This window comes from Colletes latitarsis, chromosome 8 (assembly GCF_051014445.1).
Source record: "Colletes latitarsis isolate SP2378_abdomen chromosome 8, iyColLati1, whole genome shotgun sequence".
NCBI classification, from domain to species: Eukaryota; Metazoa; Arthropoda; class Insecta; order Hymenoptera; family Colletidae; genus Colletes; species Colletes latitarsis.
In genome coordinates this window covers 27,215,904-27,241,681 of record NC_135141.1, presented here as the reverse complement: position 1 = coordinate 27,241,681, position 25,778 = coordinate 27,215,904, and the positions used below count along the sequence as shown (strand labels likewise).

The following is a 25,778-nucleotide window of genomic DNA, read 5'->3' as shown; positions in this document are numbered from 1 at the left end:
CCCTCTCGCGAATATCATTCAGGGTTGAAAACAACTTATTATGATTATTTACTATAAAAAGGAGGAGCCCTTTAGATATATTAACCCCTTCCTCTGGCCTGTACTCTTTAAGGGAACACAATGATATTATTGTTTTAAAGTGACAAAATACATAAGCAGATATTTGCTATCTATTTCGTAAGAAAGTGTGTTTGAGTCAGTAGCAGGTGTCTCCGAGTGCAAAGGGTTAACAGAATTAATGAAATGGGAGATACATTCGCAGTCTAATAAGAATATGCCAATCTGCGAGGCATTTGCCCGAATAATTCCGCGAGAAAGAAGAAGGTTGGATTATTTACGAAGCGGGGAGGTATCTTTGGGCAATCAGCGTCCGCCGTAAATCGCTGTGGATCGTTGGGTGGATGGCCAGCGTCGCGTTGCTGGTCGTTCGTCGGACGCCAATCTAAATGAAATCTACGGATCAGACCGGGGGAGCAGAGATCATGGCGCACCGTAGTGCCGGCAGATTTTCTCGGAGATTGTACGCACGCAATTACGCAACGACGTAGGAAAGGGAGGTGTAATAGCGCCGGGAGAATTCCTCTCGCAGTCGAAACGAACGGCTGCTGCCCCGGGCACGGGTTAGAAAGTTATCGAGCTCGATACTCGTCCGAGTTGTACGCGAACCGGAAAGAAAAGCGAGTCAAAGGGCTGACCAAAAACGAAAGGGATGAAGCAACGTTTGGTATTTTACGAAAGAACGAGTTCTGAAGACTGTAGCAGCCTTCGAAGATAAACAACGATGCCATAATATGTGTAGATTACCACGCACTTCATCAATTCTAAGTGTTGCATTTCGTAAACTCACTTATCGTCGAATTCGACTTTGAAATAAAAAAATTGATTTTTTTGTTAGGCGAGAATCCCTCCCTGAAACGGTAAGTCTATTGTCGATCACGGCGAAGATCGGGCGTTCCCCGACGCGTTACGGGAAATCGTCATTAGCATAGTAATGGCGGTTAGATTTTCGATGGAGGATCGATAAAAACGCGGATAAACGAGGGAGATAAGGCCTCTGTCCGACGCGACGGCGAACGGGGGCCCTCCGGTTATTAATTAGTCGGCGGTCAATTAACGGAGTGGTCGCCGGGGCGTGCTGGGATCGCCGCGCCGGGCGTAGGTTCCACTCGGATGGAAAAGAAGTTAATTGGTTAAGCCGGCGACGCAGCGAGACGAATGTTTGATAACAACTAGCGTGCCATCGTCGGGCGCGCGTGTCGATGTTGCACTTGGTTGCTGTTATTCCGCGGCGACTTTCTCGCCGTTGCAATTATAATGCGCTACGCCATTACGGTGCTACGTCTTCCGTGTTCGCGGCAATCTCGGTGTTTTTCTTCGGGGAACGCCCTCCATCGTGCATGGCTAACAGTCGTTTCTATGAAATCGCCGCGGCGCGGTGCACCTTCGACGGTCGGGCATTTTTATCCGGCAAAGTATCTATAAATATACCGTTTGAGATAATTACCGCGCGCGGAGAACACGAGAATTATGAAACGACGCTTTCTTCGACGCTGGTCTTTGTTTTGCCAAGGTTAACGGAACGTTAGGCTCCTTTTCAAGCTTCGCCGTGGCTCGGTGACAATAAAATCCCTGTTGCTTCAGACGACGACGCCTGTCGAAGAATCCTGCTGGAGCACGAGAGGGAGAGGGAGGGCAAGCTGCGGGACATCGCGGCCTCCTTGACCCAGCCTCGTGCTCGAAGGATCAAACCAAGGACCTCCGAACCCACCAGGGACGTCGTCGACGCTGTAAACGCCGCGTATCAGGACAAGCTCGTGAGCATTTACGAATATTAATATTAAACCCTTGGACTTACGATTTAATTCCACAGAATTTTTCAAATCTACACCTTCAGAATCCTTATTCTTGTCTCTGTTGGTCGAACTAAGCGACTAGGGAATCGCGAACGTACCGATTTCGCGTTCGATGTTAACAATAATAATTTCGTACAGATCAGAGGAGACCCCGACGGATGCGGGCTGGACATTTCCGGCATCCGGTACTCCCCCACTTCCGAGTTGAGGGTCGATCTGCCCGCGGAGGATTTGCTGAACATCAAGAAGGGCTGGCTGATGAAGCAGGGTCTCAACAAGGTTCGTTCAGGCTGACATTTTTCGTTTCCCGTTCTCACGACCGGTCCCTTTAACGAATCGAACGTTGCTCAGGAATGGAACAAGCACTGGTTCGTACTAAGAGGCTGCGGCCTCATGTACTACAGAGATCCTTGCGCGGAAGATAAGGGTATCATGGACGGCGTCATAGATCTGAATACCGTTACCGCCGTCACGCCCCTTCAAGTCGCAAGAAATTATGGATTCCAGACTGTGGTGAGTGTGACTGGAGAATTCGCTTGGCCGGTGATTTACAGTAATTAACATTCCACGCGGACGGAAATCCAGTTAGGCCGTACGGGAGGAGCTGTTCTCTCGCGCAATGAAAACACGTGCGATGCAAACTAGTCTCGGTCTACATTGTCCGCGAGTCTCGGCGGAAGGATTAATCAGCGGGCCGCGTCGGTTGGCTCCGGGAAAGGATTGTTAATTATTCGTACATTTGGAATTTCTTCGACCGATGTGTTAACTAAAACCTGCAAGAACCCAGTCCTACAGAAACTAACATATAATTATACGCTGTTACACAAATCACCCAGAACGTTAAATCCTTCGTTATGGAACTTCCTTGCAAGACGCATTCTCGATAAAAACGTGACCCTTTCGAGTGGAAAAATTTAACCAGAAGAATAACCAAGGCGATGGAAGCAGTCACCGGACTGGAGCGTAGATTTTCTAGGTGGTCAACCGAGCAAAGAGTTAACAAGGATCCGGAGTAGGCAGCGTTGTAACTGTCCGCGAGAGCTATAGTTACCTCTGCCGTGAATCAGCCAGCGGGCTCGCGGTTCAATTGGATCGCCGGAATTAACTTCCGTGCTTAGGAGTGGCTGGAAAAAGTCGGTAACTCAATTTCACGGTAGAACAAGTCGGACGTTCGCGGTTCTTCTCCTATTCGTGTCACCGATTCCTGTCGTCCGACTGTCCCGCTGATCGGCCTAGATAGACAATGGCGTTTCCGTCTTGTTACATTCTCGACGGTTCACTCTCTTACTTTTCTCCCAGGCCTGGGACGACCGAGGATCCACCGTCCTGTCCGCGGTCACCGCTGGCATCAGGGCCTGTTGGATGTCCGCCATCAGGAGGGCCGCCAATCTTTCCGATCCCGACAGCAACGCCGACGCCCTCGCCGTCTGCCAGGACACCCAGCAGGACAACACCCCCCAGTCGCCTACCGCGTAAGACGATCGCAAACTAGACTAGTTTTTAATAATATATATTATATATTTCAAAACTCGCTCGAACGACTTAAAACTCTCAACTCTAACGATTTTTCGACCTGGTCGACTCACCGAAGTCCAAGCAACATTCAACCGATCATTCGTTCTTATTCACACACTTATTACATAATAACATCCTACTGTACTAGACTTCAGTACCTACGTTTGCTTCGACTCGAGGTCCATCTCTGCTCCCCAGGTCCATCACAGACCGCGAGAGGGATTCCGTGGTACCGTCAACGTCTGTGACCCCGCGATCGGTCCTGTTCTCCTCCGACGAGGAGTACAGAACAGCGTCGGAGGGTGGAAGACGGGAGTCTGGCGATTGGTCGGAAGTCCCAGTCTCGCCGCCGTTGGTGAGGAACGGCGACTGGTCCAGCGCGCTGAAAGGTTCCAGCTGGTCCGACTCAGCGACCCACGAGTGGTCCGAGCTACCACCGTCGCCACCGTTGACCAGAACCGCGCTGTCGAGGGTGAAGGCGCGCTCGAGGTCGAGTTCCAGGTCCAGGGTGTACAAGAGGAGCCGCAGCTCGCCGCCCAGCTCGAGAAGGAGCACCCTGGACAGCGTGAGGTCCGAGGATCTCATGATGGCCTGCTGCGAGCTAGGCGAGGACGAGGAGCAGTCCAACGGTCATCTGCAGAGCAACAGCTGTCTGTCGAGCGCCAACGACAGCCCGTTGATCGTCGAGCTATTGGAGAACCAGGTGTCCCTGTTGCGCGACCAGCTGGACCAGAATCAGTCCCATCCGAGTACGCTACTAGTCATTATCGAGCGTCAGGAGAGCGAGATCGAGAGCTTGAAGTCACAGTTGAACGCAGCGCGGGCGGACGTCGCGAACGCCGAGAAGGAGCTGTCCAGGCTCAGGCAGCAGAAGGCGGAGGCTTCCATCAGGGAGAAGCAGGTGGAGGAACTGCTAGGCACGATACAGAGGACGGAGCAACAGAGAGACAAGGACCTGGACGACCTGGAGAAGATGAAGAAGATGTACGCGAGGGACAAGGAGATGCTCGAGTGCAAGCTGTTGGAAACGGAGGCAATCCTCAGGGAGACTAGCGAGAGGTGCGAGATGCTGACCAAGGAGCTCGCGTCGAGTCACAGGACCGTTGAACACCTGCAGACGGAGATAGCTTCCTTGAGCGACAGACTATCGCAAGGTGAGTTCAAAAAACAAACTAGGATATATCACGGATGCTATTATTGGGGTTTATCGGTTCAGGAATCGAGGAAAACGAGCGTTTGTACGGGAAGGTTAGAGATCTGGAAGAGAAGGGTGGACTGTCCGCCTCGAGGGAGCGCGGGAGGAGCTTCGACTCGCTCAGCGACTTGACGAACATCGAGCTGGACCTGGACTTGACTTCTCTCGATAAAGAAAGGTACGTCTATACTAAGTGTTAAGTTTCGTATATTATTAAACTCGCGATCGTTCTTCCACAGAATCATGGAGGAGTACGACGAGCTACGAAGCCGGTTCGAGAAGGCGATCCTGGAGATCCGCGCGATGCGCAAGGAGCTCCGCGAGGCTCACGCGATGCAGGACGCGCTGGAGCTGGAGATGTTCGCGCACAAGCAGGACGCGGTTAACGTGAACGAGACCAACCAGGCCCAGGTCCAGCTGATGGCGGCGAGGATCCAAGACCTGACGAACAAGCTGGCGGCCAGCGAGAAGCAGGTCAAGACGCTGAAGCAGAAGCTGACGAAGGCGGAGACCAGGGACAAGAGGAGATCGCTGTCGCTGAAGGGTCGCGAGTCCTTCCAGATCTCCCAGGAGATGGAGGACAAGTTGCTGGACCTGGAGAACAAGATCTGCGCGATAGAACGCGGCAAGAGCATCACCGCGGTGGTCTCGTCCGGCATCGGTTCGAAGGAGTCGAGTCCCAATCCAAAGAAAGAGAAGAGGAGAGAGATCAAGAACCTGGACCGCGCCAGACTGCGCAGGAAATCGCTGGACAGCGCGACGAGCTCCGAGCCGATGAAGGTGCTGATCAGACTGAGCACGCTGGAGACCAAGGTCGCGAACGTCACCGAGAACATGGCCAGCGACGCGGAGAAGGACTCCAGCGAGTGCAGCGAGGTCAGCGTGTCCTCCACCAGCGAAGTGTCGCTGGAGATCATCGCCAGGTTGAGGAAACTGGAGAGAGTGGTCTCGAAGTCGAAGAGGAGGCTGGAGAAGTGTCTGGGATCCACCCAGGCGGAGGACAAGGCGGAGAAGTGTTTGCGCGAGGTGAACGACATCCTGGACTCGTGTTTAGAATGTAAGAAAAGCCAAGCTAGCGCTCAAGCGACCGAGTCAGTAGGAGTAGTGGTATCTAGACTAGAAACTATACTTAAGGATAAGCTGAGCGAGCTCGCGGCGAGACGGCAGACCCTAGCGCAGAACAATCAGCTGGACGATAGGGAGAAGACGAAGCTGATCGCCGAGAGGGTGGCGTTCGAGTTTGTCGTTCTGAGGCAGATCAAGTGCGCGATCGGCCGGTCGTTCGACAGGAGCGCCGTTCTGAGTGAATTGGTCGAAACTAGTCAGCTTGCCTCAAGCCTAATGCGTAAGATTCACGGAACCAAGCCCAAAACGTACCAAAACACGAGTTACATTCAGTATCTTACTAAAGTGTTAGCGAATAAGTTAGTGCTGGTAGGCGGTATACCGGCGACGGAGACGACGACGAAGGAGGTGGCCGCCGCGCGGGCCGAGAGCCTGAATTTTCTGCTGCAGAAGCAGCGGGAGGTAAACGAGGTGATGCGACGATACAAGGAGACGAAGCTCAGGCAGCTCGCGGAGGCACTGGCCGCGGAGACGCTTAGCATGTCCGACCAGGAGGACCTCGGGAAGCAGGTGCAAGGCTCGAGCAAGAAGCTGCTGGAGGATCGACACATCCGCGAGGCGTGGGCGTTGGCCCAGGAGACGGTTAGCAAGGAGCTCGTGCAGGCCGAGGTGTCCCACGTGATCATGCGTTGCGGTCAGATGTACGAGCAGAACGTCACGAGCATCACCGACGCCTGCCTCAATTTCGAGGGCACGGAGAGCGTGACGCTGGAGTCTTGGATCGACGGGACCCAGACGAGGCTGCGTCAGGAGATGGAGCTCTCCACCCGCGAGCTGTCCGACGCGTACGAGGAGTGCCTTCGTCTGATGAAGAAGAACAAAACGTCGATAGAGGCCAAGTACGAGTCCAGGCAGCTTCTGACGGACTACGCGGACGTGGTCGCGCACAAAGCTTTAATCGACGCCAGGATCGGCCTTCTTCAGGAGAACAACAGACAGTTGGCTACCTTCCCTGGTGAGACGTTCGTATCTAGTCTTATCCGAAACGACGACCTCCTATCGTGCCTGTTGGGGGACGAGCACGAGTTCCAAAGCGATCCGATCCTCGACGCGGAGTACAGTTACCTTTACCAGCAGTTCGGCAAGGAGTGCGAGGAGAGGATATCCGGGAAGCAGGGCTCGAAGGAGCAACTGAAGAGCGTCAGCCAGAGTCTCCTCTGTCTGGAGGAGGACCTCACCGAGCTGGGGAAACGTTTGAGGGAGAAGGACGGCGTCGAGGGCGTCGTTTGGTCCAAGTCGACGACCGCCGCGACCGACTGGTCGACCGTCTGCGAGAAATGCTCCCAGCTACGCGAGCAGATCAAGAAGCTGGGCGACTACATGAACAGCCTCTCCTGCAAGCAGTGCGATCAGCTGCAGGAGACCATCCAGAGGATAACCGCCGAGCACAACGACGAGCTGGAGACGCTCAAGCGCAACCAGGAGAGGGACATGATGGACGTGAAGGGCGAACTGGACAGTCAGAGGCAGTCGTTGACGTCTCAGTACGAACAAGAGGCGGCGAGTCTGAGAGAGAAGGCCAGGAAGCTGGAACACAGACTGAACGCGATGGACTCCGAGCACTCGGCTCACGTGAACGAACTGAGGGCCGCTTATCAGAGATCGATGAGCGCGGAGCTGGACACCGACGCGGAGACGCGAAAGAGGTACAAGGAGGAGATCAAGCAGCTGAGAGCTTTGTGCGAGAAAGGGTTGCTGGCGATGGAGAACTCCCACAGACGCACCATCTCCGAGATGGAGGAGAAACACCGACAGGAGCTGGAGAACCTCAGGGTGGAGAAGGAACAGGCGCTCTCGGAGGAGACCCAGGCCACTCTGGCGGCCCTGGACGCCATGAGGAAGGCCCACGAGCACGAGGTGCAGAAGGAGATCGCCAAGTTCAAGCAGGAGTTCCTCAAGCAGATGCAGGCGCGCGAGGACATCGGCGTGCTTCACAAGGAGCACGAGTAAGCGATTGTCCGTTTCGTTTGCTATCGTTAACTCGACGATGTATTAAAGAACCGTATAACGATTCGCAGGGAAGAAATGGAAGAGATCAAGCAGGAAATTCTATCGTTGTCCGCCAAGTATTCCTCCAAGTGCGTGGAGACCGCGGCCATGGAGGAGAAAGTGGGCTCTCTGACCAAGCAGCTCGCTCAAGCGCAACAGCACATCATGCAACTGGACGCCCGCAACAAACAGCTCAGGGCACATTTGGTGTTGGAGACCAACGACACCTCCATCGACGCGATGCAGCTGCTGAGGGCCAACGAGATACCCGAGCCCAGAGAGGAGATCCACAGACTCCAACAGCTGAAGGTAACGATAGAAACCCGAGACCCGGTCGCAACGTAGATTCGTGGTTAACAAAATGTACATTACTAAATTGATTAACTCTCGCCCGCAATTACGTATATCATGGTGTTCCCCTTACGAGCTTCTCGCCAGCGTCGAGGACCTGGTCGTTACCGTTTGCCCGTTTAAAGTGAAACTTTACGCTTTTAGAACGCGGTACCCGACTGACGCAATTGTAAATAAATGATAACATCAGCTAGAGACGCACTTAGGTACAGCAAAGCTTTTGTGTTCGCAAGCTTCATCCGTTTTTGATCCTCTACTGATCGGACACGCACTTTTTGCAATAGCTAATGATGGGACGCTTTGATCAAAATAAATATGGATTGTCCAGATGAATCACTTTAATTATTGTTTACATATATATTTATTCAAAGTTATTCTGATAGTGTCCTATTGTGGCGATTAACGAAATGAATTTTTCTCTTATGCTGTAGAAAAATTGTCAAATATTACTTCTCGTTTTACCATTTTATATGAGTCTCTTTTCTTAGTACAGTGTTCGAAAATTATTGTTGAATTCGTCCCATCGCTAGTTGTTGCACAGATGTACAGCACAATCACTTTGATCAGGTAAAATGTATATCGTCCTATCAGTCGAGGTTTAATACAATAACCCGTAATAGTAGACATTTGCAATTACTCGACGATATCAGTGGCCATGGAGGTTTTACTGTACCTACACTACCGCTCTGGAGTTTGGGTACACGTACGGGTAAGAAAGAAGTCCATTGGAGTCCTAATTACGATATGTCCCTTACGTCTTCCTCAAATACCAAATATCAAAAATCGAATCTGATTTTGAACGAGATGTTCCAGCGTGGCTTCCTGTGCAGCATTATTAACGATTGTATACCTTAAAAATTACATCAATAAACCTTCCATTCCCTTGTCTATATTCGTGAACGTCAAGAAGAAAATAAGGATTCGCTAACACTAGCATTTGCCATGACAGAAAATAGTTCGAGGATCCCTAACAAGGGATTTCCAGAGTTTCAAAAAATTAAGGCACACCCAGGTACGTAATACGTAATATTTTTTAAAATTAACCACTCAAAATTCCACTATTCTTTACATAAGATACGTTCATCTTTCCATGTTTGTACTCGTGATGTTTACGTTTGGGGCAAAATCTTCATCACGAGTCAGACTCGTTAAAGTACAGGAAGGGGTTAAAATCAACACATTTTTCCATTCACGAGGTATTCGTAAAACAAATCTATTCCTTTTCGCGACCATTCCTTGTGCGAACGAACTAAATTAAACGGTATACGTTTGAAAAATTATTAAATCGTACGTCAAGGGGTGGTTCAAGTTTGATTCAGATCTGATCCTGTAGACACTGATTCCTCTCCCCGCCTTCGTCCAAGTCACAATTAACAAGTAATCGTTCAGAATTGCAAATGGAAGTACTCAAACCCGGATCGGTAGGGTGCTCGACCGTAGCGCGAGTACCATAGTAATTGTCCACCATTGCCCCACCCAGCAGCGATTTAACGACCGTTAACAGCCCAAATCGGCCGCACTGACGCATATTATTTTCGATATTTCACTAACAGCATGGGGACGCCTTTCGTGACACGTTCGGCGCGGCGTCGAAAACTTCGTCGCTGAGCTGCTCGCCGGCGTACTCGCCGCAGCGTGTCAGAAGTAGTCACGAGTACCCTCTGATCAGACCTGGGGGCGAGGAGCAGAGATTAACCGTCGAACGGCCGAAAAGCTCGGTGTCCACGTCGCAAATGACCGCGGCGGACAAGCCAGCCGCGTTCTCGTACAAGGTTGAACGAATAAAGTCGGTGTCGTTGCCTTATTCGAGCAACTTGGTTAGGCCGGGGAGTAGTTCGGGCGTTCCGTCGCACGATAGGAAAGAGGTGAGCTTAGGGCAAAAGAGTCAGGAGCGTAACGGTCTGGCCTCGCCACTTTGGGACAGCTTAAGACCCAGGAGCGGATTGCCCCATCAGTATCAAGGTACAGAAGAAAGATGAACCGGAAACGCGCGAAAGCAGGTGGTGGATTGCGTTTTCGATCCCCTTCGAACGACTCTGCTTCTCTAAAACCTTTCAAGTATCTGTTGCATTTGTTCGCGGGTACGTTGCATCGAATGTCGAACGATTCGTTGCTTTTTCTTCCTGTTTTTTTTTTTTTTTATTGTCGATGCTACTCTAGAGGAACGTTTCGACGAAGCCACTCTTTCGCCCGCGGTCTGGCATGCCGACGAGAACGATCTCTGTTTATCTCTAACAACGTGATCGGGGTAGCTTATTTTGTGATTTGTTGATTATGCGTTTAGGAATAGAAAAGGGGAGACACGTAAGACTAACCGGGTGCTTTCGTTTAGAAATTAACCGCTTACGAAGACATCGATCGTTGGCCTGCGGATTTTCTGCATTTGTTATTCCTTTATTTCGTTTTGCGTATCGAACGGTAAATGTTCGAGGGATATTTTATTAGGCTACGAGAGGAACAATGTACTTCGTAGGAATTAAAAATCAATTAAATATATAATTAAAAATAATTGTTTTTAAAAGTTTCATAGAATACGCTTGTTGGACGGACAATTTTAATACGAACGCATAAAATCCGCAGTCTGGATCGTTTACTAAATGGACTGCGCGTATTCGGAATTGACATGTAACCGTATCGTTGCGCGATAATTTGTTTGTATGTGACGCGGATCGATCGGTTCGAGTTTCCTAGGCGAGAGTATCGACCGTCTAGGATCGATACGACTGCTAATAATCGCTGTTTGTTAAGTATAATACGCATAATTGTACTACTCGAAGGTTGTCTAACCCGGCTACTTGCTAACTGGATACATGTACTATTAACGGTATGCAAAAGTAACGCAAAAGTAACCCCTGCCTTGTGACGAATGTGATTCTGTACTCCTTAATCGTCTAATCAACGCGTCAGCTGATTTGCTATACGGAACACTTATCGACGCGTCACGGAAATGGCGGTGCGCAGAAATCCAACAGAAACCATGTCACGGACTCGTCGCATTTTTAAATACGCTATTCTGATAGAACCTTTTGAACCGTTTTTACCGGGAACCTATTTTTACAACGTACAGTAAATATATCGTAACATTGCATATCCCAACGTTTCTGCGCACTTCCGAGCATCAGCATCGAACGATGCGAGTATATCTTCACTGTTGGGAACATCTTAGATGCGTAAGGAAATCGAGTCCCCTGTTCTACCCCTCATATCATCTAGAAAATAATTGATAGCCTCTGACGGCAGCGGAGTTACTAACTTCGATTCGACTGTAGCAACCAGAGTCTCTTTTACAAAGTTTTCGATCGCTGCGTGGAGTAAATTGGGGTAATTCCTGTTTTCAAAACTTGAGTTAAAGGATTGTCAAGACTGTGGTTTGGGGCTGTTCATACACATTAGATAATAAATATCACTTTTTCTCAAATTGGGGTTCACAGAGGGTGGTAGATACAAAATGATCGGAATTACCCTAGCTTGCCCTGAGAGCACACAGACCACGTTTCCTCTTAAAGCGATTCGTAACTCTATTTGTAATAAGGGTAAGAAACAAAGCATTCAAGGCAGACGTGGTAATCGTATTTCGACAATTATTTGATACGAAAGGTGGCACAACAGAGATGCGAGTCGGCGGCTCTGGTACCCGGTGGCAGGACAACAAGCAAAGTGAAAAGCAGCAACAATCGGAGGCTTACGGCCTCCGTGCCGACGATCCTCACACGTCCCGCCTCACCGCGGAACCCCCAGCTCTCTCCGTTGCAGGTCCGTTTCTATTCTTTGCGAATCTAGCGAACGTCTCATAAAATCACCGCTGAAATTCGTCCACGGTCGTTTCGCCACGCATTCCGTCCGCTTCTGCGCTTCGTTATTTTTCTAAAGCTTCTGGGGGAACTCTGGGTTTACTATACCAGCTCTCTGCCGACGAGAAGAGGATTAAAAGCAAAGAAAATTTGAATTTTCATTCGTTTAACAAGAAAATAATATGAGTAGTCGAGGACCATGAAAGCTAAACATTGAACTCAATTTCGTTTCCTCTTCTCGTATGCCTAGACTTGCCTAGATTCTCGGTTTCGTTGGTACCTGTCGCGATTTTCCAAGCTTGCTTAGAGTACTCTGGGGGCGCGTAGACTCCAAATTCTGGGGGTTCGAACTCGCGTAACGTTGCGTGACTCTCTTTGCAGAGCTGATGAGGTCTCCAGCAGTGAGGTGGTCCAGCAGGAGTTGTCGCAGCTTGCCTCCCACACCCACACCGAGTTACCATCACCCGCTCCACCCCCCACTGCCAGCGGTGGGCATGGTCGCCGAGAGGAAGAAACGTTTCGAGCTCTGAATTCTGCCGCCACCTTCCGGGAAACTCTGCTGCTCGTTGAAAACTCGCGATGATTTTCGTATGGTGCTAAAAACCGGTTGCTCGTTCGCGCGTCGAAGACCAGTGATCCCAAAGATGGGCAAAATTCTTCACCAGAAACGTCTCGAATAATATTCGTTCCTCGTCGAGTAAAATTTAGAATTTGTATCGTATTTAGAATTTTGCTCGTCTCTGCGCGAATCCAGCCGTCACCCTGTTGAAATAGCGTCTTCGAGCGTACGTCGACAGCCACACGAGTAACCCTTTCCAACAGATAATCCACAAGCATTCGTCACTGCCATAGCGATCGAGCTTCGATGGTAGAATGGAGCGAGACGTATTCTCGCGTTAATTGATACGGTCGTACGGGATCGAGCTCGTCGTCACGTGACAATATTGAGCATGTTTATCAAGTAAACATGATTCAATAGCCGGAACGAGGCTGGGATCCCGATGGCTACGTTCTTCGTCACGGTGGAAAATCGCGGATCCGTTTTCGAAGGGACTTTTTATCACTTGGAACTTTTGCTAAGCACGTTTACAAGGCTGCCGTGTCACCAAACGGTCGTCGTTTGATATGCATTTAGACTTTGATACATGAATTTTTCCGTAGGTGCGAGTAGTAGTCGTTTTCGATCGACCTTCGCGAGCGACGCGCATTTTTTCGGGCATTATTTCACTGTCAGTCGTTTCTCGTACCGGTATAGCGATCTCAGGAGACCCGTCGGTTCTATAATTACTGTAAAATCCATTGGCTACCGAAAGACACTATCCCTATTCCGACCACAACAATCAAAAGTAACCAGAAGACGTAGCTGAGTGGTTTCGAGCAGTCATTTATTTTTGTTCCAGCTGTGGTAAATATCTTTCAATATATTTTACTCGAATAAGGTTTACTTAAACGATAGTATGCAAATGATCTAATGGAGCAATGTATAGGTAACACAATTGAAAATTTATTCACAAGGCTATTTGCTAATTATCTTCGTAACCAGAAGAGTCGACAAACGTTTCCTGAAAACTATCCCTGGTAGCGAGAAACGGCCAAAAAAGCTGCAGATGCGAAGAGAGTACAGTAGAACGCCAATCAACTGATTTCTTCAGGGCAAATAGTAAGAAACTGTTTAATTGATTAAGTCGGTGTTAATACACTTCTTATTTTTACAAAGAAAAGCTACATTTTGTAGCACCAAATCGATAACGCTGTATGGTTTATTTTTGAGTCTCGAGTGCGCGAATCTCTGGAAATATGGCCCGAAAAAGATCAAAGGACAGAATTAGGCGTTCTACGTTACCGTACAAGTCATATATACAGGTGTCGTGATAGTTAAAACGCGTTATAATGCGTACGTGTATCGGTGTGAAAACGTACGAACGAATCTGTTCGTCGAAATCGTTGAGTTTGTCGAATTGCGCTGTGTTAAGTTCTGAAATCGATTTCGTACAATTGCAAGATCCGTTCGCCATCTTGTGGCTCTACGAGGGGGCTAATTTGAATCGACGATAGGCTCAAAGTTCGTCTTTTAGGGAGGCTTCTATTTTCAGTTTTCATTTGTTGACCACCGTTGATCGCGACTACCTTTGTTTCTCTTTCGCTCCCTTTGTTTCTTATTTGTTTTGTAAAGTCTGTCGATGTTTTGTAAAGTCGTTTAAAGCGGGGACACGAGAGGACCAGGAACGTAATATTCTCCGTTTCTTTCGATTGTTTTTCTGTTTCGCCTATTCTCCTCTCTCTTTTCTTCTGTCTCGTTAATTCGTTCGATGATCGATAGAAAGTATTTTTACGCTTGTTTCGCTCTTGTTATGTATAGATTCTGCACATATGAATATTACGGCGTTGTCACGTTGCACTGTGTATTACCGCATTCTCTCATCGTGTAAATGTTTTTCTTTTTTTTTTTTTTTTGTCGGATCGCGATCATTTTTTTGATGTTAATACTGTATAGTTTATGACGTTTCAATTTAAGGAGCAAAGTATAAATAGCCTAGGAATTAACCCCTTCCATATGAAAGTGGATTGTTTATATTATATGTTATTATTGTATTTCTATATTATATGTCGTCGCGGTTCGTTCCGGTGACGGTGTCGCTCGACCTGTCGTGGGCGGCGTCGAAGTAAGCGAAAAAAAAATGAAAAATAATCGATAACAATACGATTCATTATCTCTTATGTAGAGTAATTACTCAGGATTGTTTAACATTTATAATATATTACGATTATACTTATTGTATTTGTATTATAATTTATAACAACGTTTGAAATAAAATATAGTAACCATTGACGTGAACAATCGCTGCTCAAATTCATTTGTTATAATTCTTTTTTAGGTTACCTGTTAGCTGCAAGTAACATACTTCGAATAATTTCAAGATAATTGTCTCATGCTTGTTGATACGAAAAGTTTAAAGAGAAGATTCAAATCATTTGCGATTCGAATTGTCGCGGGCGAGCACTGCGCATGCGCGTGCAGTTCCGACTCACGACTCACGTCGTACTTTTCGAACAGACGCCTGCTCGTGGCTGATAGAGTCGTTGCTAGTGCGCGGTACGTTTTGCGAAAAGTGATATATTCTGTGAGAATGGAGCCGACGTTTCACTTTTACTTCGAGGACATCGATATTATGCTGGCGAACGTGAAACGGAGACTGATGCTGCAAGACGAGACTGCACAGGTACGTAAATTAGGTTAAGAACTTGCCAACGACAATGCTCAGCTTATGGCGGGACACGCCGCGTGTAAGAAAGTTTTCAACTATTGAAAATTATTCACTTTCGAGGTCATCGGAATCGTGTAGACATTTACAGTTATTAATGATACGAACGTCGATCGAAATTAAGCTGGAAAGCACAAGGTTAATACGAAATTCTGAATCGCTGACATAAATTTCATTAATCGATAAAAATCATTGAATTTTCGTTTCATGATATCGCGTAGACAATCTCATGTTGGAATTCAGGTTAGGTAGGAAAGTTAGAGTATCATTTAGGACAGATATTAGATGCGATAGAGTAGGAAGAGGAACAATTTTGCAGATTACGTGCGTCGAGCGAATATCTAACCTGTTTAAAAGTGGTGGCGCTGCGGGCAGCGAGGAGGTTCTTTCGAAGCTGATAAAGTACGATGTGCTTTCGACAGTATTCGAAATTATTCACACTCCCAGCAATCGTCTTCTCCCGTACGTTTCACGTCAACAGCAATAATAATCACTATAGCAGATTTTAACTTTCTCTAACAATGATACTCCCGTTACTTTGACAGTTGTATTCTCGACTTTTTGAGCTTGATAAGCGCCCATCGAAAGTTTTACGAACAACACGTGGTCATGGACGCCATGGACGCCATCTTGAAAGTCGCAATTTGCGTTTTCAAATCTCGGTGCAAGGAGACGCAATTATTAGAGAAACTGATTCAGGCCATTCACAATATAGTATACAGGTAATTAAATACGAAAATTGTCGAGACGTCTTTGAAAGGTCTTTCTATTATTTTGAACGAAATAACAAGAACATTTTCTTTTATTTTTTTAAACTATGTAGAAATTTCTATAGCATATCCAAGCGTTTTTAAATACTTTGGGACATTGTATTTTCAGAGCAGTAGAATTTAACGTGGAACTGAACGCGGTTTGCGTTCCGCGGCAAGTTCTGTGCCTTTTGAAGTCTTTGATTTTGGACGATAAGTTGGACAAGAAATTAAAATTTACCGCTGTCGCGGTGCTGAATGTCGTTTTGGAAAACGTGGACGTTGACGAGTCGGAGGACAGCGCGTTCGAAATTTGTCATAAAGCTCTTAGTTTAATGAAAGATATCGTCGAGTACAGCGACGACGATGCCTCGATCGCGCTCGCTGCGAACGCACTGTGCGCTGTTTGTGCTTCCGGTGCTCGGTGAGGCTGTGCACTTTGAGTTTAAAGTTACATATAGGATGTTTCGAACCAGGGTTGCAAACAGTACTCGTTAGAATTTTCAAGGAAAATCTATTATTTCGAGATCCAAGCGACCAAAGTCTACTGTTTCAAGTCAGGTTTATTTTCGAACTTTTCGTCGACAAAGTTTGCAAAAGATCGTTGTTCTCAGGTTGTGCAAAGTAGACAGCAACGTCCGCGGAATTTTCGACAAAGTTCAGGAAAGCAGAGCGTCCTTAACGAAGACGATCTACCAGGCGACGATGAACACTCTGATACCTTACGTGAAAGTAAGTTACGAAACGCGAGATCGGTGTCGCGTTACTGGACCGTCTCGATCGCGATGCAACATATTTAATTACAAGCGTCAAAGGCCCTTTTATTCCTCCGTTCGACAGAACACGGAACCGAACGAAACGGACGGGGTCAGATTCCACGCGAGCTTCGTGACTTGTCTGAACAGCCTTTACAAGCTGGCCAACTGCAGCCACGACAACTTGTCAAACCACTTGACCGCCAACGGATATCTGAAGTACTTCTTGCTTTTAACCACCAAGCTTCCGTAAGTCTCGTCGTTTCCACCCAAGGGGAAATACAATGAAATTGATAAAACGCCCGTCGCTGATTAAATTTTAAATTCAGTATAAATCAGGGTTAGATATATAGGGAGAATCCTCTATAGTTTTATTCCGAAGATAGAAAGAACCTTAGAAATCAATTTTAAAGCGTTATTTAAAACGTTTTATTACATTTAAAGGTCTGTTATTATGTAATAAAAGTCTCTTCACCGTTTTAGAGAAAATTTGCGCCGCAGCACTTGTGCGCTTCTGTCGCGAATTATAACCACTCTCGGCGATAAATCACTGTCGATTGGCCAGTGGCCCGGGGGCGCGACAGGCTTCGAGAATTTAATGCACCGCGGACTGCTCGACTTGCCAAGAGACTCTCAACGGTGGGGCAATGTCGTGGCTCATCGAGGAAACAACGCGATCGCTCTGATGGTGTTAATTTATTATCATTACCACGGCACCAGAGAGTACGAGTTCCATTGTTCGTTGCAGGGAAAACGAAAGATCGATAAAGGGAAATCCGAAAAATATCAAATAAGTTTTGCAATTGGGGATCTTTCCTTTTCCACTTTACGCCTCTTCCCCCTAGATCGAGACTCTAACTAAAGTATTTCAGGAGCATGATATGTCTGAGGTCTCTGATCTCGGGGATCGTCGGTATCCCCAAGTCTGAGCAGATTTCGGAGCAACTCCTGAAGGTTCTGTGGTTTCTATTCGCCATCGCGTCTGTGTCGCATCCTTCTCCGAACTCGGAACAGGATTACAGCAGAGCAGCGACGCGATTGGCCGTCGCGTTGCAATATTCGCGATTGAACGATTGTTACACCCACCACATAGACCTGCTTCGCTATTGCTTAAAGTGTCCCGACGTTCCCAGAGATCTCAGGGACAAAGCGTTGGATCTCTGGCTGGTGGAGTCCGACGGGGACATCGAACCATTGTTGACGTTGGATTGCGATCAAGTCGTTCGGCATTATTTATTGGTATCCAAGTTTGCTACATCGGACCTTGGAAATTAAAGAACGACTTCAAGTTTTGCTTTGTACGCAGCTTGTCATACAGAATGGTTACTCGGAGAGGATCATCAACTTGGCCATGAAGGGAATTCGCGAGATGATACGCGTCGATAATGCCAAGGAGGTCGCTGAAATTGCTTGGCACATGCTACCTACTCTTCTTTCCACCCACCGACAGGACAAAGGTTCGAATATTTATCTAGAGACCCGACTTTTCGTCCATTAGATTTAGAATGTACTCGTCTCCTTATTCTGATTCCAATCTTTATTTAACTTTAACATTCCGAAAGAATTATTCTCCGTGGTGCAATGGGTTAGTTTGAGTTTGATATTACCATTTAGTCGGTCAGTGGTACGTACATTCGCGTGGATCTAAAACAATTGAGGCCCACCGTTGAACTTAATAGCGGGATCGTCGATCGCGATTCCTCGCGTGGAATCGGTGACCTGAAATCTTCTCTTTGACCAACCGACGACGAACGAATACGAACGCTGTTCGCAGACGAGCAAATCAAGGCGGTGCTGGAATTGACAAACATTTTTATTCCGGACTGCCTGTCCCCGAGCGTAAGGAATCGTTGCGCCGACAGCCTCGTGGCCATCGTGCTGAGAAGAGACGCGGACTTGAAATTGAGGACGCTGGCAGTGATGCAGTCGTACGTCCTGTTGGCCACGTCCGCGACGTTCAAACCGTTCACGAGTAAATACTCCACGGATACGTACGAGAGACGAGAGACGTCGAAGGTAATCCTCTCTCTCTGAAATTGCAGTTTTCGAGAGGTGTATCGCGACACCGAATTTCTTGGAGGAGCTGCTGGTCCAAGGATTCTCCGAGGACACCCCGGAACTGTCGGCAGTCTGTCTGAAGCTGGTCGCGTTTATTATTCACTGCCAGGAAAAATCCTCCGTCAAAGTAAACATTAAACGTGCACCCTCTGGATCAGACCATCTTCTCAAATAATATGATTTTGCTCCTGTGCGATCTCCAGCGCGACAAGTCGCTGACGATCGACGCTCAGAGCTTAGCAGACTTGCTGTTCAACGCGAGAAAGTCTCTTCACTGCTCCATCAATGGGATGCAGCTCGCGCTGGAACTGCTCACGCAGAACATCGAAGGGTCAGCCGTCAGGTTGGAGGTCACGAGCAACAGCGATCGCGCGAAGGGAGTTCTGAATCTCTACGAAACTCTGCACATGATGCACGGAAAAGTTAGTTCTCGTCACGCTGTCGAAGAGATTTTGTTCTAATCAAATACAATTTTGTTTAACAGAGCGACCCAACGCAAAGGGATCTCGTGTACCAGTGTCTCGAAGGCGTGATAACTTTCTGTCACAAGCACGTGGAGTTCTTGTTGTGCCACGTGTGCACGTCGATGAGCAACGATGGACTGGTGGCGAGCACCCTGGCCACCCCCTTCGTGTCCTGCCACTTCCTGGAGTTCGTCTCGACCTGGCTCCGCTGCAGACGAAGGTACTGCAACGACGAAGCGCCCTGGAACGAGAGGTCCCTTCGCAAGACGCCCTTCGAGGAGACTCTGGACCGAATCGAGAAGTACGTCGACGCCACGAGGAACTCCAGGACGGACGCTGCGTTCAACAGTCTTCTCTACGCGGTGAGTCCTCCATTTTGAACGATACTTCTTCGATTTTCAGTCGTTCGTTACGAAGGTGATGCAAATTCGTCTAGGGAAACATCGAGTCCCTGCGAGCAACGATTCTGTCTCCTTCGCAATATCGCAAAATATAAAAATATGATTGTTTTTACAAAAATCTTGATTAGATCGGCGCAGACAATAACGACGAATATATTACTGAATCAAATGGAAATATATTTGTTACAATAACAGAGAAAGAAAGATTGCACCACAATCATAGCGAACAACTCGTTTATAGAAGCGATTGCTAGCTTCGACGAATTGTATTTTTAGCTGTCGCAATTTAAAGATTGACCGCAAGGGACTGTAATGGACAGAGGACGGACGTTTGTTTTAACAGTTTATTTTACCCGTGCAACATGGTTCGTAACATTACTTTAACATGGCAATACGTGCGTACAAAAAGTAGAAAAAGATTATCCAGGACGAATTTAATTCGTCCGCGTGTGACGCGTGCGCTTCTGTGATTCTGAAATATAGCATTAGTTTTGGTTTTGTATCCGCTAAATTATCGCTCTCCTCGTTCTAATCTCCCTAAATAATCGGAGCTGTTCGGAAGCGCTGCGCACCTTTGGCCTTTGCAATTTTTTTTTTTTTTTATATAGTTTTGGATGGCTTTGAAATCGTTTTCGTCTCCCCTCCCGGCGTCGTTTCGACTTCTCGTCGGCTGGTCTTTCGTTACTTCCGCGGTCGTCCGTTGCGTTGCATAAAGCAACCCTTGAAGGAGTTCAATCTCACGTCGATCTCCCCTTCTTCCAGCTGAAACGAAACCACCCTCGTCAGATCACTCGAAACGTCATGTTCTAATCCAACTTGGAACACTCGTAGTCTATCTTTCGTCCATTTTGGTCAAACTTTGCGAAAAAGACCGACTTTTCCACCGCTATGACTCAATCTCGAGGGATGAATTTTAATTAGAATTACTCTTAAACGTTTCCTCTTTGACGCTACTTTAAAATCCACTTTTCAGTGTCTAGCAAAAATTTTCATCCCTTAAATTTCTGTCACAGTAGCTAAGAGATAAATACGTATTTCAGATTGATCTATCGATTCGTAGAGTTTTGAATCAACGTAGGATAGTTTTCGAGTGTCCCTTGGGATCACGGTACAAAATGGCGCGTATACCTGGTCGAACAAGTAGATCTCTTTGTAACAGGACGGTGACACGCACTCGCGGATGCATCTGGTTTTGGCAATACTGTTACTTTGCGGTGGAAGCATCTTGCAAGCGCCGCTTTCTTCACAAGTCTGCTCGTATTGCCTGAAGAGAAGTTCCTGCGGGGAACGTAACATCAGTTTTTAGCGTGGCTTTATCATTAAATGCGTTTCTATATCGAATTAAAGTTAAAAGTAAAAGTTTTCTATCGAATCAGTCGAGGGTATCTGTTACTTAGCGAGCTCGAGGGACTCGTACGACGTGGAAAATATAAACGACGCTTGTGGCTCGCGATAACTAGATAAAATTGAGCGCAACAATTGGTTCGAGCCTCTTCGGAGATTAACCCCAATTAATGCTGGCATGGAGTTCTATTATTGGTACCGCGGGCGCGTTCAATTTTCTTCGAAGACAGCCTCCTTTCTCCCGGGAGATCAAGTCGACGTAAAAATTAAATTCATTATTGCTACGAATTTATTTATACGAGGAACGTAAAAATTATAATTTAGTACAAATATCAAATATACTTGTTACTTAAACGCACGTTTTCTGTCGTATTCACGATGGTCTGACCACAGACTGTCCACTTCCCCTTACGCTTTTAAATTCTCCAACTTCACATTTTTCCACGCGTTGTTTAAAGCACGCTCTATTTCTTAAAATTTCATTTCCACCAACCGTGGCACTCTGAAGTCGTAGCAATTTTTAAATATTTAGTTCTGTTTAAGATCGTCAAAGTAACATCCAGAGGAGGATTAAAAATTTTCTCTTTCGCGCGAAATTAAAAACCCATTCATGCGATTAAATTTTAAAGAGAACACGTTCGTAGCAACTTCTTGCAACGGACTTTCCGGGAGCACGTAACGCGGTAATGCAGATTAAGTAAAAATTCCACCTTTTCACCTTTGCTTCGAGCTCCTTTCGCGAGCTCTCTTCCATTTTAATTCTGTTATAAAAAGAAAATAAATACACAAAGACTTGCGAGTCTTTAAAGATGGGCCTTCAAAGAGATCAAACGTAGGTAAATACGATTGGAAGGAATTGGCAAAACGATGTGCATCGGGCGTAACAAGTTGGTGCAACAAGTGACGAAGAAACGAAAGTTTGGACACTCGTGTTTACGACAGAGTAAACAAAGCTTTGAATAATTGATTCTAATTCAGCGAAATCTTTTCCCCATTGATCGACACGGTACTCTTTGCGCCGTTCTGCCGCAATAACCGTATCGGCGACCGATACCATCGAAGCACGCCCTCGAGCACTTTGACTGTCTTCGGGTTAATGCCAAATCGATTTCACCCCTTTGGCGAAACCACCCTCGTTCTGTTACGTCCCCCATGGGAACGTTAAGTCGAGCTCTGCGACGGTCCAACGTAATGCGTTGCTCAAAGGATATCGCAGGAATCGGATCAAAATTCGAAGCACCATCTTCGATACGACAATTTTCAAAGTATGGCAACAAATGCGATCACAGAGGAACTGGATCGCCTTTGGTGAACTGCTTGAAACATTGAAATTACGTTGCAATCAGGCAGCAAAACAATACAAAGCAATTTTCTACTCTTTGGAATTTATCAGTCCTATTATTCGCTAGACTATTTAGAACGTTATATTTAGGTTTAAAATAGAATAATAATAGGGCAATATTTTATTTAAGAGGTCGGTTCTAACGATCAATATGTGAAATAATTATCGCGATGGAAATGTCACGCATATGCACGTAACTTCGTTATTCCACACGATCCAGCTTGTACGATAGGTTCACGTAAATTTATAGTATTCTATAGTATTGAAATTCGTACATCGATAGTCACGATAATCTAGAAATCGAGTCGACTTTGGAGAACCGAAGTAGCAGGGTGTTGAAAACTTAAACGCGATTCGAATAATCGTCGCAGGTTAGGTTGATCCTTCTCCATGGGGGGATGTTAAGCCGATCGACCCTGGTCAACCCTCTTAATGTAACCAGTCGATTCGAGGACGTTGCAGAAATCGGTTTGAAATTCTATTTTCCTCGGAGAGCAACGAAACTATGCTTCGAAATAAAAAAGAAAATGGAACGATTGCAAACTTTATCGAGATCCAAACGACCGCCCTAGGTTAGGTCGACCCTCCTCCGAACCAACCCTCTTCGTAATCGAATTACTCTCAATATACCGCGTCAATCTACTCGAAATTCTGTTCCACTCGAACCCAGATCCACCATCGAAGATTCCACCTTGCAAAGTATACTATTCACCTACGTAACTGTCCTCTACCACCGACCATAACAATCGTAAAAAAATTCACAGAGCTCTGTTTACGTGATATCGTCTCGCACGTTCGTGGAATTCACTGATCGCGGGTATAGTGATCGCCATGCATTCGTGGAATTTCCTGTCGCGCTATAGAGCAGCTGTCCCGGTGTTTGGGGAAAAGCGCCACCCCCAAAATAAAGATCGCCAACCATAACCTATACCAGCGGATGAAACGCGTTTCTGTCTCGTAGTTCGCGGTTAGGGTTCGACTTACATTTTTGGTGGTCTCCTTGTACGGGTACTCGGGGAAGGTGAAGGTTTTCGCGTGGATTCCTGGCCCCTGTTGTAGGTGTCCGACGACGAGGATCAGACCGATCGTGAACGCCATCCCCGGCGCCATGTTGAGCAGCCGGCTACGAGATCAATACGAAGGGGTGGCGCTCGCTTACGTTCGTTTTCCTTCCACGGGCTTTTCTACGAGGCGGTTGTAAAAATGCCGAAATCGACGGGGTGGATACGCGCCCAATCATCCCTCGATGAACCTGTCGATTCCCTTTAGCCGCTTGTCCCGCGAAATTGACTTTTTAAGATCCCCTCTACGGGGTCGGAGGGGGTCAACCGGAGAGGACTTTGGCGCTGGGGGCGACATCGACGAGGATTCGGTTAATCCCCCTCAGTGTCAGTTTTTGGCTCGACCAGTCGACGAGATTCGGTTTTTATTTTCCTCCCAAACTGGATACTCGAGCCCCAAAAACGGTTGGAACTGCACCTCGAGATCCATAATTATACGAGCTAGTAGTCGTACTTTGAATTTTCTTGCGAATAAATCGGTTAGACTTTGGTTGAAGAGGTTTGGACAACCCTTAAATGGACTCTCAATCTTGACTGAATTATTTTATTTAATTAAAATAGTAAGTGGAAATCAACTTTCCTTTAAAGTATATTATACAATATTAGTTTAAACTTGCGGAGGGCCGCAATGATCCACTTATGGGTTAATGAAATTCGTTTCTATTAGATAACAAAGCTTTCCATATAAATCTATAGAGATATGAGTTTGAAAATTTAGATGTGGCTAACATCCAATAACTCTCGAAGCTCTCGACCGGTGCTTCGCATAACATTGTCTTTGATATGCAGATTCGCAAGGAAAGAACGTGTCAAGTAGCCAGCGCTCGTATTATTCACGTTTTCGTATTTTATGCAGCATCGTCGCAACGAGGTTGTTCATGCTCGCTAATCCTAATTGTTACTGTCTTCGGCAGTAATAATTTCCCGCGATGTCGGATTTTCAAAGCAGACCGAACGCGTTGCCTGCTTTAATTACAGCGAGCCGGGAGCATAAAGAAAGTTCCATTAAATTCTTCACGCTCTTTATACCGGCGATGATTAAAGTAGAACGAATTTCGACTAATTCCATAGTATGGGATTGGAAGAATTTGTTAATACTGCAGAGACGAGGATCCTCTCGCAATTAAATCGTGCACGTCTGCCTCCACCGGCGGGCTGATAAAATAATCACCCCGCCCGGAGTGACTTCTATTTACCATACAATTTTAATTCGGTGGCCAACGCAAACAACGTTTGCCGGAAATGTTTCGTTTGCGAACGAAAAAGTCTCTCGAATCGAAGCACAAATATTATGACTGCGTCCATGAAGGGACCGCCGATTGCCGATAATTTTGTATTAGTCGTGATCGTTCCTCCCCCTGACGGGAGGAGGGGACGTGTAATCCGGCATCTCGTTAATCCTCCGACGTTCTTCAGCACGAGACCGCCCTCTAATCCTTTTCGGGAACGGTTGAAAAAATTTTCCACCGACGCGGAGAAATCCAAAATGCGTCTCCCACCCCCTTCGAGAGTTGTGGCGCGTTCATCTTGTTTATCCGCGCGCTGGAATTCCGGCGGAATCCGCTTTATCCGCTCGAAACAATATATTTAAGCTTCCTACGGCAGCAAAAGTATTCGTCGGAAGCGAGGGAGAACGGAAGGACAACGAAGACGGGGTACGCGGGATCGTCTCGTCGAGCGTACGCTCGAATTCATCGATAAATCCGCAGCGTACCGACTCGTCTGTTTTGCATAAAACGCGACGGAGCTCGCGCAACGGAGCACGATGGCATTTATCGTCGCGATGCACGCGCTCGAACGGGACGACGTTTTTGCCAGCCGTTGCGCACCACCAGCTCCGCGTGCACCGAACCCCCAACCCCCCTGCTCCCATTAAATCGAGATTTCGGCGGTGATTAGCGCCAGTTTGCCTCGCCCCACCACCCCCCTCAGTCGATAGACTTTCCCGATAATTTTCCCTCGGTTCGAGGAAATTTCGATCCGAACGGGAACGTTGGTTTCCGCGGTTTCCGACCGCCGCGTCCATCCATTCTCTGCCCCCCCCCGGAATCGCGTTTCCATGAAACTTGGCTTTCTTTTCTTCCATTTAATATGTAATTTTTTTCTCATGCCCACAGAGGCTATTTGAGCACCGTATTTCGGGAATTTCATTAAATAGATCAGGTTTTCGTGTTTTTGGGGCAACGGAGATTAAAAATTCCGACGGTGTCCGTTTGTCCGGAAGTACCATGTAAGATACGCGAGTACAATAATACGATTCAGCAATTTCCGCGACGCTACGCGATACGAGTGAAATATCATTTTTGGGAACTCTGTTTGCATACGTAATCCATACCGAAACAAACGGGGAGTATAATATTCCGGTACCGTCACAAAATTGATTCTTAAATAAACAAAAACTTCCTGTAAGAGTCTCGAAATGTTTCACGATATTATACAAAATTGATACAGTTATTTGTATCGATAATTAATTAAAATAAGATCGATCGTCCCCTCGGGAGGAATTAAAGAAATTCAAACGC

At 47.0% G+C, this 25,778-nt stretch overlaps 3 protein-coding genes across 8 annotated transcripts in view; 2 read left to right on the top strand and 1 right to left on the bottom strand.

Annotated features, from left to right (window-relative positions):
• Osp (myosin phosphatase Rho interacting protein outspread) overlaps positions 1-14,648 on the top strand; it is a 202,530-nt gene extending 187,882 nt beyond the window's left edge. Inside the window, exons 7-17 of one of the 5 annotated variants that reach the window (XM_076771094.1) lie at positions 1,642-1,814; positions 1,992-2,132; positions 2,205-2,366; positions 3,153-3,325; positions 3,567-4,522; positions 4,585-4,741; positions 4,803-7,634; positions 7,707-7,986; positions 9,582-9,990; positions 11,626-11,781; positions 12,201-14,648. In XM_076771094.1, coding sequence (XP_076627209.1) covers positions 1,642-1,814; positions 1,992-2,132; positions 2,205-2,366; positions 3,153-3,325; positions 3,567-4,522; positions 4,585-4,741; positions 4,803-7,634; positions 7,707-7,986; positions 9,582-9,990; positions 11,626-11,781; positions 12,201-12,349 — 5,588 coding nt within the window. In that variant the 3' untranslated portion in view covers positions 12,350-14,648. The remainder of the gene's footprint in view (positions 1-1,641; positions 1,815-1,991; positions 2,133-2,204; positions 2,367-3,152; positions 3,326-3,566; positions 4,523-4,584; positions 4,742-4,802; positions 7,635-7,706; positions 7,987-9,581; positions 9,991-11,625; positions 11,782-12,200) is intronic. The other 4 variants (XM_076771096.1, XM_076771095.1, XM_076771097.1 and 1 more) reach the window with 4 other exon arrangements.
• Positions 14,649-14,947: 299 nt separating this feature from the next.
• LOC143344543 (uncharacterized) overlaps positions 14,948-25,778 on the top strand; it is a 331,445-nt gene continuing 320,614 nt past the window's right edge. The window contains 13 exon segments of the mRNA XM_076770680.1: positions 14,948-15,040; positions 15,402-15,544; positions 15,628-15,804; positions 15,962-16,255; positions 16,446-16,563; positions 16,672-16,835; positions 17,070-17,315; positions 17,462-17,825; positions 17,893-18,043; positions 18,361-18,558; positions 18,629-18,771; positions 18,848-19,066; positions 19,129-19,470. Of these exon segments, the coding sequence (XP_076626795.1) occupies positions 14,948-15,040; positions 15,402-15,544; positions 15,628-15,804; positions 15,962-16,255; positions 16,446-16,563; positions 16,672-16,835; positions 17,070-17,315; positions 17,462-17,825; positions 17,893-18,043; positions 18,361-18,558; positions 18,629-18,771; positions 18,848-19,066; positions 19,129-19,470 (2,652 nt within the window).
• LOC143344362 (uncharacterized) lies at positions 19,728-23,306 on the bottom strand. Of its 2 annotated transcripts, XR_013080098.1 has the most exons (4): positions 23,180-23,306; positions 20,638-20,787; positions 20,082-20,271; positions 19,728-19,981 (listed from the first exon to the last, which is right to left on the bottom strand). XR_013080098.1 is itself a non-coding variant. In XM_076770354.1 (3 exons), exons 1-3 carry the CDS (start codon positions 23,303-23,305, stop codon positions 20,191-20,193), a joined length of 357 nt encoding a protein of 118 aa, XP_076626469.1. In that variant the 5' UTR covers position 23,306; the 3' UTR covers positions 19,728-20,190. The 2 variants fall into 2 exon arrangements, 1 of the variants encoding a protein (XP_076626469.1); XM_076770354.1 differs by having other exon boundaries at positions 19,728-20,271.